The sequence below is a fragment of the Oncorhynchus mykiss genome, chromosome 23 (genome assembly GCF_057628025.1).
Source record: "Oncorhynchus mykiss isolate SJ-2025 chromosome 23, ASM5762802v1, whole genome shotgun sequence".
Classification (NCBI taxonomy): domain Eukaryota; kingdom Metazoa; phylum Chordata; class Actinopteri; order Salmoniformes; family Salmonidae; genus Oncorhynchus; species Oncorhynchus mykiss.
Genome location: NC_143044.1, coordinates 33,951,633 through 33,978,751, shown reverse-complemented (window position 1 = coordinate 33,978,751; position 27,119 = coordinate 33,951,633). Strand labels below are relative to the sequence as shown.

General features: G+C 42.1%; 1 protein-coding gene across 4 annotated transcripts; it reads left to right on the top strand.

Moving 5' to 3' along the window:
- Nucleotides 1–433: 433 nt before the first annotated feature.
- LOC110502805 (protein HID1) lies at nucleotides 434–25,142 on the top strand. 4 transcript variants are annotated; one of them, XM_021581098.3, is made up of 20 exons: nucleotides 434–817; nucleotides 3,316–3,465; nucleotides 4,294–4,455; nucleotides 12,255–12,371; nucleotides 16,903–17,009; nucleotides 17,580–17,696; nucleotides 17,782–18,019; nucleotides 18,359–18,415; nucleotides 18,552–18,692; nucleotides 20,095–20,185; nucleotides 20,461–20,612; nucleotides 20,845–20,923; nucleotides 21,049–21,213; nucleotides 21,590–21,681; nucleotides 21,822–21,957; nucleotides 22,276–22,502; nucleotides 22,696–22,785; nucleotides 22,936–23,027; nucleotides 23,356–23,514; nucleotides 24,046–25,142. In XM_021581098.3, exons 1-20 carry the CDS (start codon nucleotides 752–754, stop codon nucleotides 24,107–24,109), a joined length of 2,502 nt encoding a protein of 833 aa, XP_021436773.1. In that variant the 5' UTR covers nucleotides 434–751; the 3' UTR covers nucleotides 24,110–25,142. The 4 variants fall into 4 exon arrangements, 2 of the variants coding, with proteins under 2 accessions (XP_021436773.1, XP_021436774.1); XM_021581099.3 differs by having other exon boundaries at nucleotides 447–817; nucleotides 12,258–12,371; XR_016491092.1 differs by having other exon boundaries at nucleotides 565–817; nucleotides 22,895–23,027.
- The last annotated feature ends 1,977 nt before the right edge of the window (nucleotides 25,143–27,119 follow it).

Sequence of the window (27,119 nt, the reverse complement as noted above, 5' to 3'; positions counted from 1 at the left end):
CAAAGAGCTTGATTGAGCTTGATGTACCTGATCTTCTTTGATAGGGAAAATCAAACCCCCCACCCATGGACAGCACCCTCGCCACAAAATAATTTCCTGCAGCCATAGGGCAGGGTTGATAGTTCTCTGAATAAATGGGCACCTCATGTATTTTACAATTGTACCCGTGGATGCCACTGAGAGTCCCTGTTGTACTACTAATAAGCAAAGCCATTATGAGAAGGAATAAAACACAGCTAACCAGCATAAAACACAGCTAACCAGCAACCACATAAACTATTGACTGCATCGTATTAAATATAAGTTTGCATTTTAAGTATCAGTCTATCAAAATGTATTGCTAATAATTAGTCTACATTGTGCAGTGTTGTTATCGAGGAAAGGTAAACCACATGTAATTAATTATTTATAATTTATAATTCGTAGGCCTGTTATTCGTACATGCTGTTACAGGTCGCTGGCTGTAGATGAGCTGATTCATCAGGTGTTTAGGTAAATTGTCAAGGAGTCAATTCACATTAAAGATGTGAACTAAAACAAATATGTACATTTTTATCCCGGAAGTCGCCATGCCTGGATTCTGCTTAGTTCAATTCCTCCAGACTGTGCGTCGCGAAGGCTCAGGACAACTGGAGGAGGATGTGACGGATGAGGGAGACTATCCACGAGGAAGACGACGCACGAGCGACCGACGAACGGATCAGTATTCAGGCGCTTCAGGCGAAGCAAACAGGTGGCTGCCTAGTACAACATGGGTAACGCTGACTCCAAACTCAACTTCAGGAAAGCTGTGATACGACTAACAACCAAAACACAGGTTTGTTAACATAATAACACTCTTTTGTATAGGCCAATGCAGCATTTAAATATTTATAAACAGTTCTGTTTTTCAAGATAAAAATAGCAATTCAAGTGGGCCAGATGGTTGTCTGCCTACAAGTTGTATTTGACACACATGGCCATGCCATGGATGATTGGGTGCTAGAGAAATACAGTAATGGTTACCATCAGTCCAAAAGCAGAGTTTACTGGTTAAATGTAAACTTTTAATTAAAATGTAGGACTAGGATATTTATATTTTGTTATTGGCTATAAACTGACAATTAGATTAATTGTAGGGTACTATTATAAATACTGCGAATTTGTGTCATCAAATAGTGGACTCATACTATCGGCAACAATGTATCTATGTTGTAATCAAATGTAACATTGTAGTCATACTTCTGTAGTTATAATAAACACAACCAAGAGCCTCATATCAGGTGCAAACAGTCGTTCTAAGGTGTATCCTATTCACAGAGCTATGATGAGATGTGAATATGAATACTGTACATTCGGGCTGTATTTGAATCAATCATTCTCCTGCTTTATTCTTCCTTTGATTTAAAAAAATAAAAATAGAATAAAGGTAGCCTAGAAACCATTTCCAGCTACATTTATGATGACATGGTTGTTGAATGAATCATAACACTCAGACAATGTGGCTGATTTAAGGTGGGATGAAAGTTAGTTAAATAAGCATTAGTCTAAAGTGCACTGTTTGGGTGACATTTACTCTGTCATCAAGGCAAAAAAAAGTAGCTGAATACATTGTCTGTACAACAAAACAAAAGTACATTTCATCATATGTGTTCTTCATTGGGGTGGCAGGTAGTCTAGTGGTTAGAGCGTTGGACTAGTAGCCAAAAGGTTGCAAGATCAAATCCCAGAGCTGACAAGTTAAAAATCTGTTGTTCTGACCCTGAACAAGGCAGTTAACCCACTGTTCCTAGGCTGTCATTGAAAATAAGAATTTGTTCTTCACTGACTTGCCTAGTTAAATAAAGGTAAAATAAAAAAATATGATGGTTTCCTGGACTAAAAAGCAATGCTCAATGAAGAATCTCCATCAAAAGTGATTTTTAGTCCATGACTAAGTTTATTATGTCTATATTTATCTGCTCTACTCCTGAAGGCTAATTTTAGTCAAATAAATCCACAGCAAATAAAAAAATTAAATGAGTGCAACTTTTTCTTTAGTCTGTTCTGTAGACATTTCCCTTGAAAATAAGGGAGAGCCGCACACTCTAGGAGCTCAGATGCAAAAAACGTAATTACCAACGTTTCGACAGCCAAGCTGTCTTCATCAGGGTATAATCACAAACACTGCGGGATGACTCGTTTTTATAGTGTCAAAAGGCAGGTCTCTGAATTAATGTATGAGTTAATAGAGAAGGGAAATGGCAGCATCCCAACCGTCTGTGCTCATCAATAAGAGCACACTCACATGATGTAGAGTGGAGTGACGTCTGGGACTGGGTTTAGATGGGGCCTGGCTCTGTGTGTCTGAGAGTGGAGTGACGTCTGGTTCTATCTGTGCGATGGTGTGCAGAATGGAGATCGTTTCCTCTGACTCACTGTTCTGGTCAGAGCGTCAGACTGCCACAGTGCATTGCTAGCTACTGGCCATCATGGGGAATATAAAGGATACGAAGACCTGAATTTGTGGTCGCAACACTGTCACCATTACCACCACATGGGAGCATAGACTGCAGTGTGCAGACTGAGGAGGCTCTCTTTACCATGCTCACATGGAGGGAAATGTCTACAGAATTCAATGTACGTATCTCAGAGCATCGTAGCACCACTAGGTGCAAAAACTCGACTTGCCCAGTTGCGGCCCACTTTTTGGAAGCAAACTACTCAATTTCATCTCTGCGTTATATTGGCATCGAACATGTCATCCTCCCTAGGAGAGGGGGTGACCTTGATAATTTATTGTTAAAACGAGAGGCTGCCTGGATCTTTAATTTAAAGACCCTTGCTCCCTTCTGTCTCAACGTAGACTTTGATCTGAAGCCATTCTTGTGTTTATTGTGACTTTGCCGTTGTAATTGTTTATAAGCTTAAGTAGTCTAAAATGAATCGATGATCGTATGCTTTCTATTTGTTTTTTGTATGCTGTTTGTATGCCATTTGAATATTTGAGAATTAACCAATGATATTAGGCCACACTTGGCCATGATCACAGACACCTGTGTGCCTTTTGACACTATAAAAACGAGTCATCCCGCAGTGTTTGTGATTATACCCTGATGAAGACAGCTTGGCTGTCGAAACGTTGGTAATTACGTTTTTTGCATCTGAGCTCCTAGAGTGTGCGGCTCTCCCTTATTTTCAAGGGAAATGTCTACAGAACAGACTAAAGAAAAAGTTGCACTCATTTAATTTTTTTATTTGCTGTGGATTTATTTGACTAATATTTTGGCTATCATCAGATAGGGTTTTGGGATGGGGAATATATCTAATCCCTGTTTGTTGCCTCATCTTCCCCAGCCTGTGGAGACTACAGACGATGCTTTCTGGGACCAGTTCTGGGCGGATACTGCCACGACCATCCAGGATGTGTTCGCTCTGGTGCCGGCAGCGGAGATACGAGCTGTCAGGGAGGAATCTCCCTCCAATCTAGCAACCCTCTGCTACAAGGTAATGTAGGGTAGGATACAGTACATCCTCTGTGTGTGTATGTGTGCTTAACCTTTATTTTTTCTACCTTGGATACAATTGGTGTAATAGGAATGCAAGACGGTGTACAGTAACAGGTAGGGCTGGGATGATATTAGTATCGCAAAAAAATTCTATGGCAAAAATCAGAACACGAACCAGACCACTCTTTGGTCATTTAAAAACCTGCTGTATGTAAAATATTGTGTACTATAGCTTGGAAGATAAATAAATGGGACTCAGGATGACAATGATAATGATGTTTGTTTCCAACATTAGGGCCGTTTTCCTAAATAAGTTCAATCCGCCTCGTGTTTTGTTTCCTTGCCACGATACTAATGAGTATTGCAATACTTGCATTCTCCCGGCCCTAGTAACAGGTGTATTCTGAGTGTGTTAAGTAGTGCTGTAATGTAGTAACAGGCGTATGCTGAGTGTGTTAAGTGGTTCTGTAATGTAGTAACAGGTGTGTTCTGAGTGTGTTAAGTGCTGCTGTACTGCAGTATCGGGCAGGTGTTCCACCTGGGTTTGCTTCCAATATGTCTCTAGTTGTTTTTAAATGGTGTGTTTCATCCTTTTCTGTATTTAAGCAGATTCTATTGGGTACCTTGGATACAGGTGGTGTTAAAGGAATGCTAGTGTTTGTTGCAGCAAACACCATTGTAAATGGAATTGTATGCCTGTGTTGAGCCTCAAGGGTCTACTGTATAAGCCCTCAAATGGAAACGCTTGCATAAGCAAGAAATGAAGCAGTGTGTGAGCGGGTGTGTTGTATTTGACTAACTGTACATGTTCATGTGTTCATTCCAGGCGGTGGAGAAGCTAGTCCAGGCGGCTGAATCTGGTTGTCCCTCAGAGAAGGAGAGACAGATAGTCCTGAACTGCACCCGTCTGCTCACACGTATCCTACCATACATCTTTGAGGATGCAGACTGGAGAGGGTTCTTCTGGTCTACCGTGCCTGGAGCTCGGGTGAGAATACTGTACTACTCATCAACGGCACCATCCAATATAGATAAAAAAATGCTGTGTCCCAGAAGTGTTCTGTGCTATCCTAGCCCATTGGACATGTAACCCTTTGAAGTTGTGATTTCATTATATATGCAATTTGCATATCAGTTTATCAGTGGTCAGGGTCATTTTAATTAGGTGAGACTCACTTCTGTGTTCCTTTATTATTTGGGAATTAAGAGGGATGCATTCTCTATCACATGCTGCCAAGGATGCCAGTCTCGCTCTCCACTTGTCTTTAGCACCTCAGACTCAGTGACCACTTGCAGGAAGAAGCTGTGTGGCGGGGCAAGGGAGAAAAAGGAAGGAGCATCGGGGCTAGTTGCATTAGAAGGGCTGGGAGATGAGGAAGTGTTGGACCGGCAAGGAGGCATGGCTGAGTCAAATTAATGAAGTGGCTCAGCCATACGCTCCTTGTCAGTAACAACCACATCATCAGCATTAAGGGACATGGGCAGCTGTGAGGAGGAGGGTTTATTCTCCAGGTCTTTCATTGTTTTCCAGAACTTCTTTGGGTTCGACCCACAGAGAGAGAACTCCTTAACCTCTTGAGTGTAGAGGGCAGTATTTTGATGTTTAGATAAAAAACGTACCCAAATGAAACTGCCTATTTTTAAGGCCCAGAATCTAGAATATGCATATAATTGTCAGATTAGGATAGAAAACACTCAAGTTTCCAAAACTGTCAAAATATTGTCTGTGAGTATAACAGCACTGGTATTGCAGGTGAAAACTTGAGGAAAATCCAACCAGGAAGTGCTGTTTTTCCTGAAACCTCTCTGTTCCATTGCATGCCTTCCCTCCATTTAAAGGGATATCAACCAGATTCCTTTTCCTATAGCTTCCACATGGTGTGAAGAGTCTTTAGACATAGTTTCAGGATTTTATTCTGAAAAATGAGCGAGAAAGATCACATCGCGTCATTGGATGGCTGGGTGCCAGCAGAGTTTTGCATGCGTGAGCAGCTTAGAGCTGACATTTTCTCTCACTCCTATTGAAAAAGCTACGGCCCAGTTGAAATATTCTCGATTATTTATTGTAAAAACAACCTGAGGATTGATTATAAAAAAAAATGCTTGACATGGTTCTACGAACTTTATGGATACTATTTATAATTTTCGTCTGCCCCGTCGTGACCGCTCGAGCCTGTGGATTTCTGAACATAACACGCCAACCAAATGGAGGTTTTTGGATTTAAAAAGAGTCTTTATGGAACAAAAGGAACATTTATTGTGTAACTGGGAGTCTCGTGAGTGCAAACATCTGAAGATCATCAAAGGTAAGCAATTCATTTTATTGCTTTTCTGACTTTTGTGACCAATATACTTTGCTGCTAGCTGTTTGTAATGTTTTGTCTACTGAGAGCTATCCTCACATAAATGCTTGCATAGCTTTCGCCGAAAAGCTTTTTTGAAATCTGACATGCCAGGTGGATTAACAACAAGCTAAGCTGTGTTTTGCTATATTGCACTTGTGATTTCATGAAAATGTAATTTCATGAAATTTTGAATTTGGCGCTCCACAATTCAGCGGATGTTGACGAAAATGATCTCGCTAACGGGATGGGTGCATCAAGAAATTGAGGTATCTACTGTAACTTTGGTTTTCTAGATAGCCTGAGTGCACTTATTTCTCCTGAACAACAGCCAGTTAGCCTGAGTATGCGTGTGCCGAGCCTTTCGCCAAATGTTTAACAACTTTGTGTAACGCAAAATAAAAATGTGCATTTCTTATTAGACAAGATCAGGTAGTACCTAGGGCTGTTGCGATGACCATATTACCGTCACACCGGCGGTCATTAAGGCTGTCAAATTCCACATGACCGTTTAGTCATAGTAATTAGACTTCTCCAAACTCTGATGCAGCTTGCTAACTTGCTGATACTCAGCACTCTATTGTCCCTATAATCACTCTGCCATCAATGCAAATGTACGAAACTCTAATCAATCACTTCATGAGAGCCCATGAGCTCATGTTGCGCAACATTTCTATATGCTATGCAATTGCAGGAGAAAACAGAGTGATGGCCTCTATTAAAAAGAACAGGATCCCATCAGCTTTCTATAGGCTAGGCCTACTATATTTATTTCTCAACTTCCCTAATATTTAGCACATTGGTTATATTTACAACAGGATTATAGCCTACCTGGCTGGCATGAAAATAAACCATGGGGAAAAGCATTCTCCATTCGCTATTTAAGTGCATAGATTACATGTATTTTTCCCGCTGCCCCTGTTTCGATACAGGTGCATGATAATGGTCCATTGTAAATCAAAACAAATGTCACACATATATTATTTAGTATATGTAAAGATAAGATTAAATCAAGAATAGTCTGATGGGTGACAATATTGGCCTATCAAGTATGAATTATATATTATCACTTGTGAATCATGCCCAGCATAAGAAATAATGACTTTTTTGTGACTTTTTCGAATCATAGTCGCATGTAGCCTAGCCTATACAATGTTTGTTTTTTTACACGTTAATTTCATATAAAGCAAAGTCATATGTGCTCAGTTTTAGGACGATTTTAAGCAGAATACGAAATACAAAAACAATTAGAAACATCTAAAGTGCTCAATTCTGTTTATTTTCCTGAACAAACAGCTCTGTCATAATTCACTCACATTCACTCTCACACACCTCTCCATCAGGCTTGGGGCTTGCTATCAACACGTGATGCACCTCCCATTCCTACTCTCTCTCTCTCCATCTCTTAAAAAAAAACTAATAGATTAAAAGCTGATCAATCACTTTCAATTTGAGGATTGATTTTCCTTTCTAATAAGTTGTCTTCAAAATTCTTGATATTGTGATTTTTTTTCTGAAAAGGGTCGTAAGGGAGATAAAGAACAGAATATGTAAAAATAGAGTTGTGCTTTTGTGATCCGTATTTTAGAGTTTTAGAGTTTAACACGGCAATGCTGACAAATTGCACTCGGTGCTTTGAGCAGCGCTCTCCATAGACAGACTGGGAAGAGCAGAGTGTTGAGCACCCTATTAAATCGAAGGTTAGCAGAGTCAAAGTTGAGTAAAACGCCACTCACCTTGATGCTTTCAGGGCTTGCCACAGTCTTCCCTGCTACCACTTCAGTCAATGTGATCTACCTCTGCTGTGGGAACTGTTCTGACATTCTCAAATGCTTTGCGGATTCCAAGTGACTGTTAATTGTTTTGCACGGTCGTTAGCTGTTATTTTGTTGGCAAATTAGATTGATTTCTGTTCATTGTACTGCCTGTCAGCCATCAACAATCACCCATCATCTACGCATGTGAATAAGCTGACAGGCCAGGGGGGAAAAAACGTTGTTGACTTGTGGTTTGATTGGGCCATTTTCCACGGTAACAGTGCAGTAATTGGTCAAAATTACTAACCCGCTTTGATTGGACCCTTTTATGCTCTAAAAGTGCTGGAATTGGTAAAAAATGTGAGGTCTTGCATAATATGCGCTGATTGGTTGATTTTGCATTGAATTATGCGATCGCGGAATCCTGGAGGGACTGCTATATTTTTTTAAAAGGTTTGATTCACAACTAAAGTGGCCAAATAATTAATCTGCTTTGCAAGGGGTGTAGAGCCTAACCTGCATACATTATCAGCGCATGAGTTTCAAGTTTGGGGAAGATAATTTTCACCATAAAAATGCACCTTTTTTAATAAAAATATTACATGTATAATTGCATTTGCGGTCACTTTTTTATTTGTATTTTATTTTATTTTTTTACCCCTTTTTTCTCCCCAATTTTGTGGTATCCAATTGTTGTAGTAGCTACTATCTTGTCTCATCGCTACAACTCCCGTACGGGCTCGGGAGAGACGAAGGCTGAATGTCATGCGTCCTCCGATACACAACCAAACCAGCCGTACTGCTTCTTAACACAGCGCGCATCCAACCCGGAAGCCAGCCGCACCAATGTGTCGGAGGCTACACCGTGCACCTGGCAACCTTGGCTAGCGCGCACTGCGCCCGGCCCGCCACAGGAGTCGCTGGTGCGCGATGAGACAAGGAGATCCCTACCGACCAATCCCTCCCTAACCCGGACGACGCTAGGCCAATTGTGCGTCGCCCCACGGACCTCCCGGTCGCGGCCGGTTACGACAGAGCCTGGGCGCGAATCCAGGGTCTCTGATGGCACCCGGGAGGCCCCGCGCCACCCGGGAGGCCCCGCGGTCACTTTTGATAATGGTGTTTTCCACTAATGGAACATTTGCGCTTATAGCCTACTACGCTTATAATGTGAAGAAATGGCCTAATAGTTTATCAACGTTTTAAACTAAACGTTCTGATCTGTTGCGTCAGCCACATTGCGTAAAAACGTTTTTGTTGTTGCTAGTGCTTGTATTAATTTGGGGTCTTTTGCATCCCACAATTGTCCCAGTCTATGTTTGGAATATTTATTTATTTCAGAGAATACAATAGGTCGACTTTCGTACTATGGAGGATAGTTGGTGTTTTTGCTGTTCGTTAAGGCTACTCATCTTGTTGGCTGACGACAAGTAAATGTGGACAGATCTTCCAATATCTTCAATATGCACCTCAGAATTGGATAAGGTCGCACGCAGTTGCGTCCCCGATGTGGCTCTCTTCACTTGTAGCCTGTGAGAAAGACCCATTCCCATGATGGATAGCCATGTGAGTGAGAAGGTATTCGGCTCGCTCAACACTCAGGGAGAAGGGCACAAAGGCCACTGGCCACAAAAGGCATGGATTTATTTTAGGGTGCATTACAGCCAAACAAAGGGGATGCCTCCTTGAAATTCTAGGCATTATCTAGTGCTTGTCAAATTGTAAATGAGTAACTGATGTAGTGTGTACAGCCTGTGCAAAAAACAAAGCAGAGCTCATGCCTTTTTCAATAAACTTTTTTAAAATCATCATTCGTCGCATCATACAGCCTTACAATGTATTCAAAATCAAAACATATAACCCAATGTTTGTAGAACTAAAGTTACATTAATAACTCTAAATTAAGCATATAGGAATACATATTTCTTTGTTAACTGCTCAACACATAATAGCCACATGTTGCACCCTCATCGTTTGTTCAATTGTTTTCTTCATACTATAAAATAATGCCACAGATTTCTAAGCAAATCTTGTCTGCTAAAGGAACTAGTGTAGCCCACAGCCATTTGGCATAGCCAGATCAGGACATAACATAAAGTCAAATCAGAGTATGCTATTCTGTTATTCTGAAATATACTATTTTATTCATATCATGCTCCTTTAAACCTGTTTAAAATAAATAATGGATTTATTGTGAAGGTGTAGGCTATATTACATGGATTTATAATATATATATTTTTTAAGTAGATGTTCCAAAGATCTGCATCAGTGGCTTATAGGCTACGTGTGGAAGCCAGGAGATGCTAAATGTATGTCCATTACCGTGAGACCGACAGTTATTTGCTTGACTCTCACCAGCTGATGGAATGTCGTGACCGCTATAGCCCTAGTAGAACCTCCCCGTTACAGTCCATCTTCTTCCAGGGTTTTTCGCCTTATGAACACGGACCTGGTGTTGAGTCAGGTCACTATCCAAGGCAGAGAGAACTCTTTTGAGGTGGGGCTTTCCTTCTCCCTCCATGTCTGCTAATTGTTGGACCAGCTGGGTCTCCTGTAACCTGGCCTGTAGAGCATCTCAGCCTGCCTGAACACTGTTCCTATTGTGTCGCCCTCCCCCATCCCTCCCTCCTGGCCAGTGGTTGAATTGGGTAGGTATTGGATAGCCTTTAATTAAAATGAGAGGCTGGATGGGTGAATGCCAAACTATTATGGGAGTCGGTGTGAATGCGGAACGGTTGTAGCAATCGGTGAGGCATTCATTACTACAGACTGAACTGGTTGGGGTACTATGTTTTTCCCGATAGCTTCAAGGACCCAGGCAGTCACACACAGTCAGGCAGTTAAGGTGAAAGTGGCCTGAAGACGTGCTAAGTATTTGGAAAGGGTAGTACTATGGTCTCGAAACACAATTGAGTTTGATATGTTTTTGTCATGCTCGTTATTGATAATCCTTAACCCATTTTATACTACAATGTAAGATACAGTACCAGTCAAAAGATTGGACACCTACGCATTCAAAGGGTTTTCTTTTGTTTTTACTATTTTCTACATGGTCAAATAATAGTAAAGAAAGTCAAACTTAGAAATAACACATGGAATCATGCAGTAACCAAAAGTGTTAAACAAATCAAAATTATATTTTTATATTTGAGATTTTTCAAAGTAACCCTCTTTGCCTTGATGACAGCTTTGCAAACTCTTGGCATTCTCTCAACCAGCTTCACCTGGAATGCTTTTCCAACAGTCTTGAAGGAATTCCCACATGTGCTAAGCACTTGTTGATTGCTTTTCCTTCACTCTGCGGTTCAACTCATCTCAAACCATCTCAATTGGGTTGAGGTCTGGTGATTGTGGAGGCCAGGTCATCTGATGCAGCACTCCATCACTCTCCTTCTTGGTCAAATAGCCTTTACACAGTCTGGAGGTGTGTTGAGTCATTGTCCTGTTGAAAAACAAATGATATTCCCACTAAGCACAAACCAGATGGGATGGGGTATCGCTGCAGAATGCTGTAGTAGCCATGCTGGTTAAGTGTACCTTGCATTCCACCTACTCTGCATCTCACAAAGCCATGACGGTTGGAACCCAAAATCTCAAATTTGGAATCATCTGACCAAAGGACAGATTTTCACCGGTCTGTTGTCCATTTCTCATGTTTCTTGGCCCAAGCAAGTCTCTTCTTAGTATTGGTGACCTTTAGTCGTGGTTTCTTTGCAGCAGTTCGACCATGAAGGCCTGATTTACGTAGTCTCCTCTGAACAGTTGATGTTGAGATGTGTCTTACTTGAACTCTGTGAAGCATTTATTTGGGATAATGAACTTATCCTCTGCAGCAGAGGTAAGTTTGGGTCATCCTTTCCTGTGGCGTTTCTCACGAGAGCCAGTTTCATCATAGCACTTGATGGTTTTTGTGACTGCACTTGAAGAAACTTTCAAAGTTCTTGAAATGTTTCGAATTGACTGACCTCATGTCTTAAAGTAATGATGGAATGTCGTTTCTCTTTGCTTATTTCAGCTGTTCTTGCTATAATATGGACTTGGTCTTTTACCAAAAAGGGCTATCTTCTGTCGTCCACCCCTACCTTGTCACAACACAACTGATTGGCTCAAAAGCATTAATTCCACAAATTAACTTTTTCTCCACAATTTCGTGGTATCCAATTGTTAGTAGTTACTGTCTTGTCTCATCGCTACAACTCATGAAGCTTGTTGAGAGAATGCCAAGAGTGTGCAAAGCTGTCATCAAGGCAAAGGGTGGCTACTTTGAAGAATCTCAAATGAAATATATTTTGATTTGTTTAACACTTTTTTGTTACTACATAATTCCATGTGTTATTTCATAGTTTTGATGTCTTCACTATTATTCTACAATGTAGAAAATAGTAAAAAATTAAGAAAAACCCTGGAATGAGTAGGTGTGTCCAAACTTTTGACTGGTACTGTATACATGCACTATTAGTATCTAAAATACTTGTTCTTTCCTGTGGCCGAACTCTTTGTCTGTTTCCTAGCAAGATAAAGGTTATGAGGAGGAGGTTGAGCATGATGATGATGATGTCTGTCTCTCAGCAGGATAATTATTATTATTTTGTCCTAGCAGGATGATTGTCTGTCTCCTAGCAGGATGAAGGCGAGGAGGAGGATTGTGTCCTAGGATGAGCACGATGATGATGATGTCTGTCTCCTAGCAGGATGAAGGTAATGATGATGGAGCGAGGCCCCTGGCTGAGTCTCTCCTCCTGGCTGTATCTGACCTGCTCTTCTGTCCAGACTTCACCGTTCAGAGCCACAAGAGAGCCGGCCCGGTGAGTAACCTCATACAGAAACGCTATGAGAGGGGGCCTCCTGAGTGGCGCAATGGTCTAAGGCACTGCATCGCTGTGCCACTAGAGATTCTGGGTTCGAGTGTCGCAGCCGTGGGGCGGGGCACAATTTGGGCCAGCGTCATCCGGGTTAGGGGAGGGTTTTGCCGACAGGAATGTCCTTGCACTAGCGACTCCTGTGACAGGCCAGGCACAGTGCATGCTGACACGTTCACCAGGTGTACAGTGTTTCCTCCGACACGTTGGTGGAGCTGGCTTCTGGGTTAAGTGGGCATTGTGTCAAGAAGCAGTGTGGCTTGGTCAAGAGCCACACTGCTTTCGGAGGACGCATGGCTCTCGACCTTCGCCTCTCCCGAGTCCGTATGGGAGTTGCAGCGATGAGACTGTAACTACCAATTGGATATCACGAAATTGGTGAGAAAAAAATAAATATTATAATAAATATGAAACACCATGATAATTAGTGTTTCTGGAAAAACCAGAAACTACTTGACCAGTTTATTTTTTATTTGATATTTTATAAACAATACAAAACCCATGCATACAAACGAAAACATAATATCATCAACTACATCACACCTTCCCAGACCCACTAGCACATGCCCGCATTACTCTCCGCCACATGGCCTCAAACTGCACCATTTTGTTTCTCTCCGTAGCCCCCCAAAATTGCTAATAAAGCATTTGCCCTTTCCATTGAATTTTGTCTACATTGGTCAATCCAAAATGGCTTTTTAAAGCTGTCATTGAAAAAAATAAATAATCCTATTACCAAGTAATTTACAGTTTCTATGCCTTTAGTTTTCCATGTAGACCAATTTATCAGTGAATTCTGATAAGCTATCCAAGGATTGTTCCATAATGTTGTGTTTTTAGGGAGTGATATTGGTTCTTGTTGAATACATTTCATTTTCTTCCGTATTGTTATAAACTATGAAGTTATTCTGGGGATGAGCATTCGATTTGATTTGATTTGATTTGATGAGCATTCGCATCTTCAATTGTACCCATTTGTTCTTCTAGTGCATTTAACTATATTTATTAAGAAAAAGCCTTGGGTAGCTAGTTCATACAATCCCACGTCTGGAAGGTTAAAACCACCCTCAGACTTAGAAAGATATAAAACGTTCCTTTTTTATTCAATACATTTTTAATTGGCCATATAAAGTCTGTTATGACTGAGTATATTTTTTTTAAAGAATGTCTTCGGTTAGGTAATTGGCCATGCCACTCTGAATTAAATAAACCTATTCAATCTGCTTTCATATTGTTGAGTAATGGAATAAAGTTATCTTTATATATTGATTGTTTGTTGTCACTTAGTAAGCATCCTAAGTATTTAAAGGATTGCTGCAGATCTTGAATGATTCTTTTTATTTTCCTATTGCCATATTTTTTCCCCACGTTAATTTTATATCTTGATTGTAGTATATTGGTCAGGTATCACAGGAGGTTATCTGCGAATAAGTTTAGTTTATATTCATGTTTACCATTACTGATACCTGTTATGTTTGGGTCTGGTTCAATTGCCAGTGCAAACAGGAGGGGGAGAGGGGACATCTGTCTTGTGACCCTGACCCTTTCTAAAGAAATTGAATCAGATAATGTACAGTATTATTTGTGTATATTATAGTTTTTTTTATAAGAGTCTTTTCCATATCAACAGTCATTATTGATAAACCTATAGCTTGTTTTTTGAGTATTGTATTTCACTGGAACATTTTATTGTATTTGTTTGTCAGTGTCAAATTTGAATAAATACCGTTTGATATGTATCACATCTGGTAAGACTTTTGCCATTCTATTGCTTATAAGATTTGTTATTATTTGGCACAATTTAATAAACTTAAACTTGGGTCTATAATCAGTAAGAGACTCTCCAGATTTTCCTGGTTTTAATATAACTGAAATAATGGTTTGATACATGGAACTAGGAAGTACTGAATTGTGTGACGTGTGCTGTCATTTGTGTAAATAGAGGCGCTACTTTGTCCTAAAATGTTGAATCGAATTTTATGGGAATGCCATCCATTCCTTGTGCTTTTCTCTGCATTAATATTTCTTCTTGGGTGATCTGTTTTTAGTGATTTATTTTTTTGTCTGCTGATAATCGCTTCAGAGTTGTTGAGTCTAAGAAGGCTATAGGGTCCGTCCAACTGTTTAATTTAAAGTTTGTATTTAATTTTGCGGGGGAAAATTGTAACTCAAGATCTGCTCACAAAAACGAGATTATGCAGACGTTTGCATTAATCTCAAATTAAGATTGGTTCCTAAGTGAACAGAATGTCCCATTAGACCCCTGTTGTGCTTCCATGCTGTGTGTAATGCACCTGTTAGCTCCGTTAGCTCCCCTGTGCAGACTAGGCTCCAGGGTTAATGAGTGACTCAAGTCCTGAGTGTGAGGTGAGGTGTGACCCTGGGCCATGTTTGTCAACTGGGCTGAGGAGGAGGAGGGTGGTGGACACTCCTTTTCCACTGTGCAAACACCTCTATGCTGTTGTTTCCGGCCACACAGGGCCCAATGGTGTTTGACAGGGCCGTGAAAATAAAATGGTCACCCTCCCTATCCTCCAGCTGACCACTCACTCACAGCTACTCAACATACACACGTGCATGCACACGGAAATGTCACACTCAGTCGAGCACTTGATGGTGTGAGGAAAAAAATGGACAGCAGAGTTGTGTGGAGCAGAGTGGAGATGGAGAATAGCCAGGGGCTCTGTATTCTGTGTATCCCTATCGATTCAAGGATCCAGGCAGTCACACACAGGCAGTTAAGGCTGAATGACTGCTAACTATTTGGAAAGGCTAATTTGCTTGCCTGAGGAACATGCACAGACACACACACGCAACGTCTATCACTACCAAGGTTGGAGTCTAACTATTGATTAGAGTGAATAATATCATGACAGAGTTCCTACACAACTGAACTTACTATAGTAATCTATGAAGATTAAAAATGGGGCTGCTGCTGACACTCCTTCTAGGCAGTTAAAATCTCTCTCTGCAGAGGTGTTGGACAATAGGTGGGCAAAGTCAGATGAATGCTCAGCTCAGGCCACTTGTAAAATCACAAGGTGGACAGAAGTGTAAACAAAGGTTGTGTCCCAAATGACACCCCATTCCCTATATAGTGCACTACTTTTGACCAAAGCCCTATAGGCCCTGGTCAGGAATAGTAATCTATATAAAGCAGGGATGGGCAACTTTGATGGGGATGGGAGCCATCAAAAATTGGAACTCAACATGAGCGCAGGTCTGCGTACCCAGATCTGTACCCACACATGTAGTCAGAGCCAGCCCTGTCCTTTTGGGGGGGGCATAAGCAACATTTTGTTGGGCCCCAAACCCCCCCACCTTGCAAGCAAAACATTTCAGCGGCCCCCCTCTTGGCAGTGGAGAGAATTTTAGAGTTTATTTCCTGCAATTCTACATTTTGTTGTTGGGCATTGAGAAAATGTCCAGTTTTAAAGCAAGTTTGCTGAAATTCTACACATTTTGCCATTGGGTGGAGAGAAATATTTGCAGTTTTTACTATGATATCTGAATGAGAGTGGATAAAAAATATCAGTTGTGGCGGACGGACGGTTATTCAACCATGATTACTACAAGTAATCGACAGGTAGCCTAGTGGTTAGCGCGTTGGACCAGTAACCGAAAGGTTGCAAGATTGAATCCCCGAGCTGACAAGGTACAAATCTGTCGTTCTGACCCTGAACAAGGCAGTTAACCCACTGTTCCTAGGCGGTCATTGAAAATAAGAATGTGTTCTTATTGCCTAGTTAAATAAAGGTCCATTTAAAATATTTTTTAGATAGCTGGCCGCTAGAGTAACTTACCAGTTTTCAAACTGACATTGGCTAATTGAGTGACAGTCAGTGACTGACATAACAAGAGAGAAACTGCTGATGCACAACCATATTTTGAAATAGCTCCTTTTGTATTATAATGCTCAACAGTAACTTGAGTCCCCGACTGAGTCCGTCCGTCCCCCCCCCCCCACACAAACAAAAGGTCTGCCAGTTGCCCATCCCTGATATAAGGGGTAGGGCGCCATAAGGGGGGGGACTATAAGGGGTAGGGTGACTGTGCTGATTCCCAGCCACAGTCACTCTGCCTTTTGCACATGACTATGTATCCCCCTGTCGATCAGGCCATCTTGCCAGTCACCCATTCATTACCGACAAGCCCCGATGCATTCAGTTCATGATTTATCTCACAGTCGCAGCACCCCCGTCCCTCTGTTGATATGAGTAAATCACGGTCCACCATGTCCTTTGTGATCTCTGCACTGTAGGGTGGCAATAACCGATATCCCATTTGACATTCATTAATTATTGACTTTACACATTGTGCAGTAAACCATGTTTTATAGTAAACGAAACAATCATTGTTCTACATTATTGTAACAACATTTATTCAAATTTTGTAGGATTTCATGAAGAAAAAAACCCTGAAAAAAACCCTGCTTGATTAGGTTTGAAGGTCACATCAGTGTTCTCTTGTTTCCAAGGACGCAGAGGAGGACATGCAGTCAATAGACAGTTGTGAGTACATCTGGGAGGCAGGGGTGGGGTTCGCTCAGTCACCCCCTCTCGACTACATCCACGACCTCAACAGGTGAGATCACAGCACCAGGGAGGATGGAGAGAGGGCATCTCTGAATTCCTAGATCTACTTGTGTAGATATGAGAGGATTGGATAGATATCATTTGTACGGCGACAATTCCACTTGGCTTATCGGGGGGCAAGATGGAACTCCCACTACAATGCTTACACACATCCAACCCTCTCAGATCTACACAATTGATTAGAGCAGTTGGGTTTCAGTTGGTGGTCAAACATAATGTAAAATGACCAGGAATAATAAGAATAATAATACAAATGTATTCAGAAATTCTGTTCCCAAGTATTCCAACAAATATAAATTCACATGATCATGTCTCAATGTAAGCAAGGTACAGTATGTATTTGAACTATCATTTCAATCTCTTTTTGTGCTTACTTGTGGTAAATTTGCGATGTACAAATTATTATAATTATTTTCTGAAACCTGACCGTTTGCTGGGATAAACTAAATCAGCCCCGTGGTTAAATCTAGGTGCCTACCTCTGGCCTAGAGGGTAGGGGCAAGGGGTTGATTTGGGATTTACAAGATGTGTCCATCTTTCTCTCCACTGTCCTGGTCAGGACGGAGCTGCTGAAGCTGCTTCTGACCTGTTTCTCTGACGCCATGTACCTGCCCCCCTCTGCTGAGAACAACATCCTCAACCGCTGGGTTACCTTCTTCAGCTCTACAGACAACAGGTAACACACACACACTTTATGACTGATTTGGTTTGAAGCGTGTGTGTGTGTTACACTCATCCTAACTTCTTCCTCTCCCTCCCAGACATGCCCTGCCTCTCTTCACATCTCTCCTAAACGTGGTGTGCGCCTATGACCCAGTGGGGTACGGAATCCCCTACAACTACTTGATGTTCTCTGACTACCGAGAGGTGCTGGTGGAGCATGCTGTCCAGATCCTCATAGTGACTCTGGAGCACGAGGCCGGGGCAGCTGCAGACACAGCTCAACACAACCTGGACCACTTACACTCCCTCTCCGCCTCTGCGATGGAAGACAAGGAGGTAAGAGAACCTGAATAGCTTCCCCAACAGAAATCAAACTCCTTCCACGGAGGGCGGTTTTCACTCCTCCCTTGTACACGATTGATGAATTAAAGTCACTAATTAGTAAGGAACTCCCCTCATCTAGTTTTCTAGGTCATAATTGAAAGGAACAAAATAAAACCAGCAGCGACTAGGCCCTCTATGGTATGAGTTTGACACCCCTGCTTTACATCTCAGCTACTTGTGGAGAACTGGATAGGAATAAGCAACATGGTGGTAGCTCCAGCTTGCTTCTGGCCACGTGGAATTGTTAGTTGTTGTATCATCTGATAACATTTCTCTTCCTTGTGTTCTCAGCTTGTGGGACCAGACAACCTGTTTGTTAACTACCTGTCCAGGATCCATAGGGAGGAGGTAGGAGACTAATGTACACTGTTCAAGGTCAAACCAGAGCCATATGACTCAATGGGTCAATCAGAGGTCCTTTTTTTAACCCTTCAAGTCACCGTAAATTGATAGATTGTTGTTTTTCCTTCCTGTCTTTCCCCAGGACTTCAGCTTCATCCTGAAGGGCCTGGCCAGACTGATGACCAACCCTCTGATCCAAAACTACCTGCCCAACTCTACCAAGAAGATCCAGTTCCACCAGGAACTCCTGGTGCTCTTCTGGAAGCTCTGTGACTTCAACAAGGTTTGGACTGGAGCCCTATCACCGGCATCCCCTCATTCCTATATTGAAGGATACAACAGTGCTGTAGTAGCCTTAATACTGTCCTAGATGGACTAGTAGTCTCACCCCATCACTTCTAGCCTGGTCCCAGATCTGTTTGGGACTTCAACAAGGTTTCGGAGCACACAGAGTTATTCTGCCCTAAGACCATCCTAGGTCATATGGTTCTTAGTTTCTGTTCTAGCCTCACTCTTCACAGCTGTTCCCTCTTCTAGCCTCACTCTACACAGCTGTTTTCCCTTCTAGCCTCACTCTACACAGCTGTTTCTCCTTCTAGCCTCACTCTTCACAGCTGTTCCCCCATCTAGCCTCACTCTACACAGCTGTTTCCCCTTCTAGCCTCACTCTTCACAGCTGTTCCCTCTTCTAGCCTCACTCTACACAGCTGTTTTCCCTTCTAGCCTCACTCTACACAGCTGTTTCTCCTTCTAGCCTCACTCTTCACAGCTGTTCCCTCTTCTAGCCTCACTCTTCACAGCTGTTCCCTCTTCTAGCCTCACTCTTCACAGCTGTTCCCTCTTCTAGCCTCACTCTTCACAGCTGTTCCCTCTTCTAGCCTCACTTTTCACAGCTGTTCCCTCTTCTAGCCTCACTCTTCACAGCTGTTCCCTCTTCTAGCCTCACTCTACACAGCTGTTCCCCCATCTAGCCTCACTCTACACAGCTGTTCCCCCATCTAGCCTCACTCTTCACAGGTGTTCCCCCATCTAGCCTCACTCTTCACAGCTGTTCCCAACATTAGTGGTCCTTAGTCATATATTTACAGTTCATTGAATAATAATAATTTTGCATCTAATTTCGGTTCATTAAGAACACTGAGGGGTGTCTAGAGAGTAGGGTAAAGTGGCACATCTGTTTGTTAGGTGCCACGGTCTTTGGAGCTCTGTGCTGCACACTGCCTCTCACATCCATTCACTTCTCAACACTTTCTGCATCCTGTTTCTCTACCGTTCTTCCCTCAACACTGTGCCATCTGTCGGTCTGTGCTACCTGGTACATGCCTCATTGCGTCGCACGTTGATTAAATGTTTACATACTCCTCGCTCTCTCATTGGGTATGCACTGAGGAGATGAGGTGCCTTTTTAAAGTGTTTCTCTAAATAAATGTAAACTAGCTGCAAACTTAACGATCTTAACGGTCTTAACGATTCTGATAATAGTTTAGTTTTAACTTTGACAAGTCTTGTCTAAAGTGTTTGTGTCTAACCTCTGGGTCTGTGACATTTTTAAGTACAGTACTGCTGTTCCTGTTGCACACCGTACAGGGGAGACTAGTCATATACTATTGAAGCTCAATCTCTTAGCCCCTTTGTGGGCTAAAAGGGATCCAAATAAAAAAACATTTTTATTTTTTGTGTTTCAGAAGTTTCTGTTCTTCGTGTTAAAGAGCAGTGATGTTCTGGATGTCCTGGTGCCTATCCTGTTCTACCTGAATGATGCACGAGCTGACCAGTGTGAGTCACATAGAACTGTCTGAGTAGGTGGCACTGAGAGATATGGCAGCTCTGCTTCTTGCTCCTAAGCAACTTTGCAGTTACAAGCATTTCGCTACACCCGGAATAACATCTGCTAAATATGTGTATGTGGCCAATAAAATGTGATTTGTGTGCATGTTCCGAATGCAGTCTGTATGTTTTGGGATTGTTGGGTACTAGGTGTGCATGCACTCTGTCTTAGTTTATAGTGTGTGTTTGTGTGACATGCACTGTGTGTGTGTGTGTGTGTGCAGCTTGTGTGGGCCTGATACACATTGGTGTCTTTATCCTGCTGCTGCTGAGTGGAGAGAGGAACTTTGGTGTGCGTCTGAATAAAACCTACTCGGTACGGGTCCCCATGGACATCCCTGTGTTCACTGGAACACATGCTGATCTGCTCATCATGGTGAGTAGTGCTACTGTCTGTCTGGATGGGAGATTTCTCAGTGCTTCCCTGGATGGGAGTGGGGTGAGGGAATTATATATTTTACATGGTCTGATGAAAGTCTTTGTTGACCGAAAAGCCTGGCACATAAACTGAAACTACCACTGATTCAAGTGTGTGGAGACTATTCATAGTACACTATTAAGGTAACTGTGCACAGTTGCCTTATGTTAGTTCATTTGTGATTGTCTAGATTTTCCACAAAATCATCACAGGTGGACACCAGCACCTGAAGCCTCTCTTTGACTGCCTGCTTACCATCATAGTGAATGGTGAGCGCTCCTATTCTATTTAAATCTGTGGGTGAGTGTCTGACTGTCAGTGAAATGGTCACCACCTGTTGGCAGCATCTGGGTATTACAGTTTCTTGACACCAGTACTCCACCATCCTCCACAGTGTCTCCCTACCTGAAGAGTCTGTCCATGGTAGCAGCCAACAAGCTGCTCCACCTCCTGGAAGCCTTCTCCACCAACTGGTTCCTGTTCTCTGCCTCCCAGAACCATCATCTGATCTTCTTCCTGCTCGAGGTCTTTAACAACCTCATACAGTATCAGTTTGATGGTAAGGCCTGGCTGTAGCTAGCTCGGGTCCCATATCTGATTGTGCTATCTTGCCAAACATGGCAATGAGTGACAAGGAGTTGGCATGACAGCACAAAGTGATCTGGGACCCAGGCTCTATAGTCTCACGTTGTCAGTCGTCACAAAGTAGTAGAGCAAACCTGGGGTCATGAGGCTAGGTTGGCTCACTCCTCCAAAGATTTTACCAAGCACTGACTGAGCAGTATGGGAACTACACCATCTCTTGGTGGATATTGGAATTGTTTCAACATGGTTGACTTTAAATGACCAGAACATAAACTGCCACACTGACACTATTTAAGAGCACTTTTCTTTACATTATAAACCTGCCCGCTGTTTGTTCCTCCCCCCTCCAGGTAACTGTAACCTGGTGTACACCCTCATCCGCAAGCGCAACATCTTCCATCAGCTGGCCAATCTGACCTCTGACCCGGTCACTATCCACAAGGTCTATACCATACAACTTTGTCCATGTTACAGCAAACAGTGGATCTTAAAATGAAAAAGGGGCCAGCACTCACTTGACACAGTTGCAGTTGAATCATTGAAGCTTTTATTGATCATTTTCTTCTCCATCCACATAACAAGGCCCTAGAGATGAAGAAGACGACATTGGCTCGTATCTCCCGTACCAACTCCCAGGAGAGCATCTCCATGGATGGGTCCCGACCGGCCGTCCCAGCTGAGCCAGGGACCCTCAAAGCCAGCCTCGTGGCAATACCAGGTACCCCCTCTCCTCTTTGGAGCTCTCCATGCATGCATGTATTTTGCAAAGCACATTTCCCTATGGTATGCTAATGTTTTTTATTAACTTGGCTTTGCCGGTTGTCCACTAAGCTTCACTAACTTATAACCTATCACTCTACAACTCAGTTCATCACAGATATTGGAATTCTCTCAGCCCTTTTTATAAAACAAAAACAGCAGTTGATTTGGTTTAGTCATTTTCACCAAATATCATAGCAATCCCTTATTTCACATCAGTTTTGTTCCATTGTTAGAAACCATTGAACAATTCTCTAAGAGTCTGCTGTCACTGTAGCTATTGACAAGCTGACAAAGAAGGCTCAGGTCTCTGAGGATGGCACCATGGTCTGTCTCCAGCGCAACACACACTCTCCACAGATGACCGCTGACCAGCATACACACAGCCTGCAGCCTCAAACGGCTGGTGACCAGCACAAACACTCTCCACAGTCCTCTGACACCAACACCAGTGGTATAGCAGGAGCCAGCAACACAGAGTCCAACTCTGGGAGAGACAATGAGGTAAGAGCTCTGATTGGGGAGACTCATGAACCCAGCTCACTGGAAATCAATCCATGGGGGAATGATTTAGTGAATTACGAACATGTATCAGGACAAAATATATACAGAATGCAACTTCTCAGTGACATGATTTTGTAAAGAAAATGCTGTTGAGCCTAGTGACGACCACAATGGTTATTCTTATTCCTGTCAGGAGGCTTTTCCACCAGTGTCAGACCCAGCCAGGGGTTGTTTGTCCAGAGTGTCAGCATCAGCTACATACTGGGACCCTACTCCAGACTGGGTAAGAGAACTCCCTCCCCTTTCCATCTAACCCTAAACATAGAGTACATTCACAGCTGGGGTGTTATGTACATCATTGGTAAGATCTTTCCTTCTCTCCCTCCCGATAGATGGTGACCTGCTCTCCTTTCTCTGTACTGTTCTCCGTCAGGTCCTCTCCTGGAAGAGTAAGCTTCCTCTCCAGACGATCATGAGGCTGCTACAAGTCCTGGTTCCTCAGGTGGAGAAGATCTGCATAGACAAGTAAGGGAGAAGGATCCTATAATCTTTCCAACAATGTAAAATGGGCGGGGGGGAGGGGGTTACTTTTCAATTCAAGAGAGTATGACAGAGCATTTGTAGGATCATTTGATTTTGATTGTGGAACCCATAACTGATCAGAACACAGAGTGATCAATATCATTCCCCAGAACTGGATTAGCATGGATGAGATATACCAATCCTTTTAATCTAACCTGCCCAGGGACTACAGTTAAAAATGAGCAATTTGGCTAAAACTGGCACTTTGACAGTATTGTTGATTAATGTGCACTGACCCAGTAAAACTAAAGTATATGCTTTTCTCTTCCAGGGGCCTGACAGATGAGTCAGAGATCCTGAAGTTCCTGCAGCATGGTACCCTGGTGGGCCTGCTGCCTGTGCCACACCCCATCCTCATCAGGAAGTACCAGGCTAACGCGGGCACTGCCATGTGGTTACGCACATACACGTGGGGTGTCATTTACCTACGGTAAGCAACATGGGTCAAATGAAGAGGGAAAGATTAAAATATTTGATGGTGATGACAGTAAATACTTGTAGTATAAGACCCAATCCATGTACAGAATGAATATGATTAAGTTAAGATCTACTTTGGAGTAATTACAAAAGAGCAGTGCAGGGTATTACCGAATTGCCGAATCCCGAAAGCAGGATTATTAAATTGGCCAGCTAACTTTGAATAATAGCCACAACTTGATTTTCTGGTTGATAAAGAAATCAACATTTGTATATTGGTTGTTGTCAAGTCAGTTAAACATTATTATATTTCTCAAGATGATTTCAAGCAATTTTGGTCATCTGGCTAACTATTTTTGATCCAGCTATCTTTACCAGCTCCCAGGTCTAGGAATAAAGTGTACCAGCTGGTGGTCAGTCAGTGTGTTTGTCACATCTACTTGCCGAGTCACTTATTCCATGACTCACATGTGATTGTGAGTGATTCTCTCAAATTGAATCTGATCTTTATTAACTCCTTTCCCCTGGGCTTTTGTTACCGTAGTAACGTGGATCCTCCAATCTGGTACGACACCGACGTCAGACTGTTTGAGATCCAGAGGATCTAACTGGAGGAGGTGAAGAGGTCTCTATACGACTGCGTCTGAAATAGCACCCTGTCCCCTATATAGTGCATAGCTTTTGACAGGAGCCCTATGGACCCTTGTCAAAAGAAGCACACTGCGTCTCTCTGGAACTGGGTTGTCTGGCTGGTTTCCCCTCAGAACCACAAACTCATAACCGTCTCCTACCAACTGCCATCTTCAAACCTGAACAGAAGTCTGGATGAGGAAGAGGACAGATGAGGATTAAACGGTCATACCTGCTCTAGAAAACAAGAATTTACAGTTTTTTTTCCTGCATTTTGTTTCTTGCCAAACCCGTAAATCATCATGTAATAAACCACTTTTCCTACAAGCTGTCTGCTACTACAACTGCCAAAAGATCTGCCATATCAACCCTCTACTGGTGTGTATTTTCTATGTCAGTATATTCCTTCACTTCTTCAACCTTGATGTAACTTTTTTTTCCAAACAAAAACCATGTATACACTACCGTATGTTACCTACGTACGTTAGGTAATCTGCTATTTAAGTTTTTGTATGTTTTAGATTATGTATTATTTTCACTATCTCCTTTTTCAGGGAGCTTCATTTTTCCCCTATTATCGCTGTAAAATGTATTTTTTATTTTGGTTTGAAATAGACTTAGGCTAGCGTGAGCCTCACTAAAGGATGCAGCTTTAAGAAACCTGTCACGTCTGATTTAAAAAGGCAGACTAGTGCTGAATCCCAAATTGCCCCTCCAATTCCGTGTTCACGTGCCCCATTCGCCATATGCACACGTTGTGCTGAGGGTGTGAAAATAATGGATGGCTAATTAGATCCCCCGATAGCCACTTTGACCGAGTCAGCTATGCTCTCCGCTTCAGAGTGATGTGGTATCCCATAACTCACTGCGTTATTTTTGAGTTTGTGTAATTTCACACAAAATAAATGCGGTGTGGCTTGTTATGAGCCACCTGTATTTGTTTGTGTCTAATGTTGAGGCTTTACACATGTAACATGAAATACTTCCCACATTAAATGCTTATGTTACCAATGTTTATATCTTGTAAAATGACAGGGATTTTTCTCATTTGAATGTAATGCTTGTTTTCTTATTGAAACGTGGAACATGAATTGCATCATTCAAGTCACAAGTGTCCTGAAGTTGATGGGTTTCTTCGATCCCCTCGCCACTCTTGAAGTCCCCCTCTGTTTCACCAGAAACACATGACAATGGATTGCCTTCCAAGCGAGTTGGTAGGGGCGAGTGGCTGGTTTGCAGTTCACCATAGGTGCACTGACAGACGGAGACAGGGAGGGATATCTTTATGGAATGCATTGGCTTTTGAACTGCAGGCAAATTGCATTCTGTGTCTGATTTCATAATGTCAATATTTTCATAAAGTAACTTCTACAGGATATCATATGAAACAAGTCAAGTATTTGTTTGTGTAATTTCATAATTCCCATATGTGTTCATTAATTGAATTCACTTAGTCTATTTTATGAGAATTTGTAAGATTATTATTTGCATAAAATAGACAGAGACCAGTCTTATCAAAATTAGATAATAGCATTTATTCTCGGAGCGCGCTGCCATGAAACCACGAACAGTTTATATACAAAATATGACGTCATAGGTTATAAAATGTGCTTCCTCCTAATCGACCAGGACCCAACAGGTTCAAAAGTGTATTCCCACCCCCTCGCTCGCTCACTCACTCCAGACACACAGTTAAATCATGATTAAACTTCTGAAGTCTTCATCTATTACTATTCAGCAGAGAGTTCCAGCTAATGGAAAACCTAGGAAAACACTCAATGCATTATCTAAACATCCCAGAGCTAAGTTACGTCGGTTCAACCATAGGTTCTGCTTACTTAAAACCCACAATCCATTTCCTCCCCAACCTAGCTGGAATGGTATTTATTAATCAGATATAATAAAACAGTAGTTTAATTAGTTATAGTTATATTTAAAATGTAGATATGGTTTAGTCATTATTCATAAAATTCCTAACAGTATTTTAAACATTGACAGTTTTAAAATGTTCCCAGTTTTTCCATAAAGGAAATGTTTAGATCATCTTTACAGTTATTTGATATTTAGCTAGTCCTTAGTAGTCAGTCTGCACAACTTTTCACCAAGGACAAGGAAATGTGGAGGGATCTCATTGTGGCCTTATGTCCCAGAATAAATGTAAGTCAGTTTGTTCCAGCAGAAGAGAGAACGGGAGAGGAGAGGGGGAAAATGGCACTGTAGTCAGCCCTATCCATCATGCGGTGATGGGTAGCTCCATTTAGGGCTTCCACAGAGTGCATCCTGTAGAAGACTCCAAGAGTCTGTCCCATGTTGACCAGGACAAACCAGGCTGAGAAGCCATGAGAACTGCTTCCCCAGGCAGTTCTCAAACTGGGTCTGGGCTCCAAACCCTGGGATCACCCATAGCTGAGGGGAGAGAAAAGGTAAGGAGACAAATTTAAATTCAATTAAATTGAAAAAGGAATAGGGTGTAAATACGAGCCTGATCCCAGATCTGTATGCACTTTCTTGCCAATTCCTATGCCAAAGAGAAAGCATAGGAGTTGGCAAGAAAACACAAACAGATCTGGGATCAGGCTAGGTAAATACTATGTAACATGACACTATAAGCCCAGAGACATAATAGCCTCAGCATTACTCATTACAATGATATTGGAGAGAATGAGGATGGCACAGATCTCCTGTGTGGCTCTCATGTACCAGGTAATTTCCCATACATGTTCACCAGGTTGTGCAGATGCTGCCTTTCCTCTCCAGTAGAGCTATACCTCCTGCTTAATCCATGTCTTTATTTTTCTCTATGGTCTTCGTCTTCTGCTTTGGGACAAGAGAAGGGTCATATTTTCAGTGTGTAACTATAAATACATGTGTAACTATAGTTTAGTTAGTAATGATCTATGAGTTATGATATGAGTATGCTGCTACCTGAGTGCACATTTTGAGTAATGATGGCTCGATGAATATATGCTTGTTCATCTCTTTTATATT

Excerpts from the sequence above, each read along its gene's own strand:
- LOC110502805 (XM_021581098.3), top strand. The coding sequence starts at position 752 with ATGGGTAACGCTGACTCCAAACTCAACTTCAGGAAAGCTGTGATACGA. Across the intron at positions 21,958-22,275 it reads CAGCCTCGTGGCAATACCAG|CTATTGACAAGCTGACAAAG; the intron begins GTACCCCCTCTC and ends CTGTCACTGTAG. Across the intron at positions 23,515-24,045 it reads TGGGGTGTCATTTACCTACG|TAACGTGGATCCTCCAATCT; the intron begins GTAAGCAACATG and ends TTGTTACCGTAG.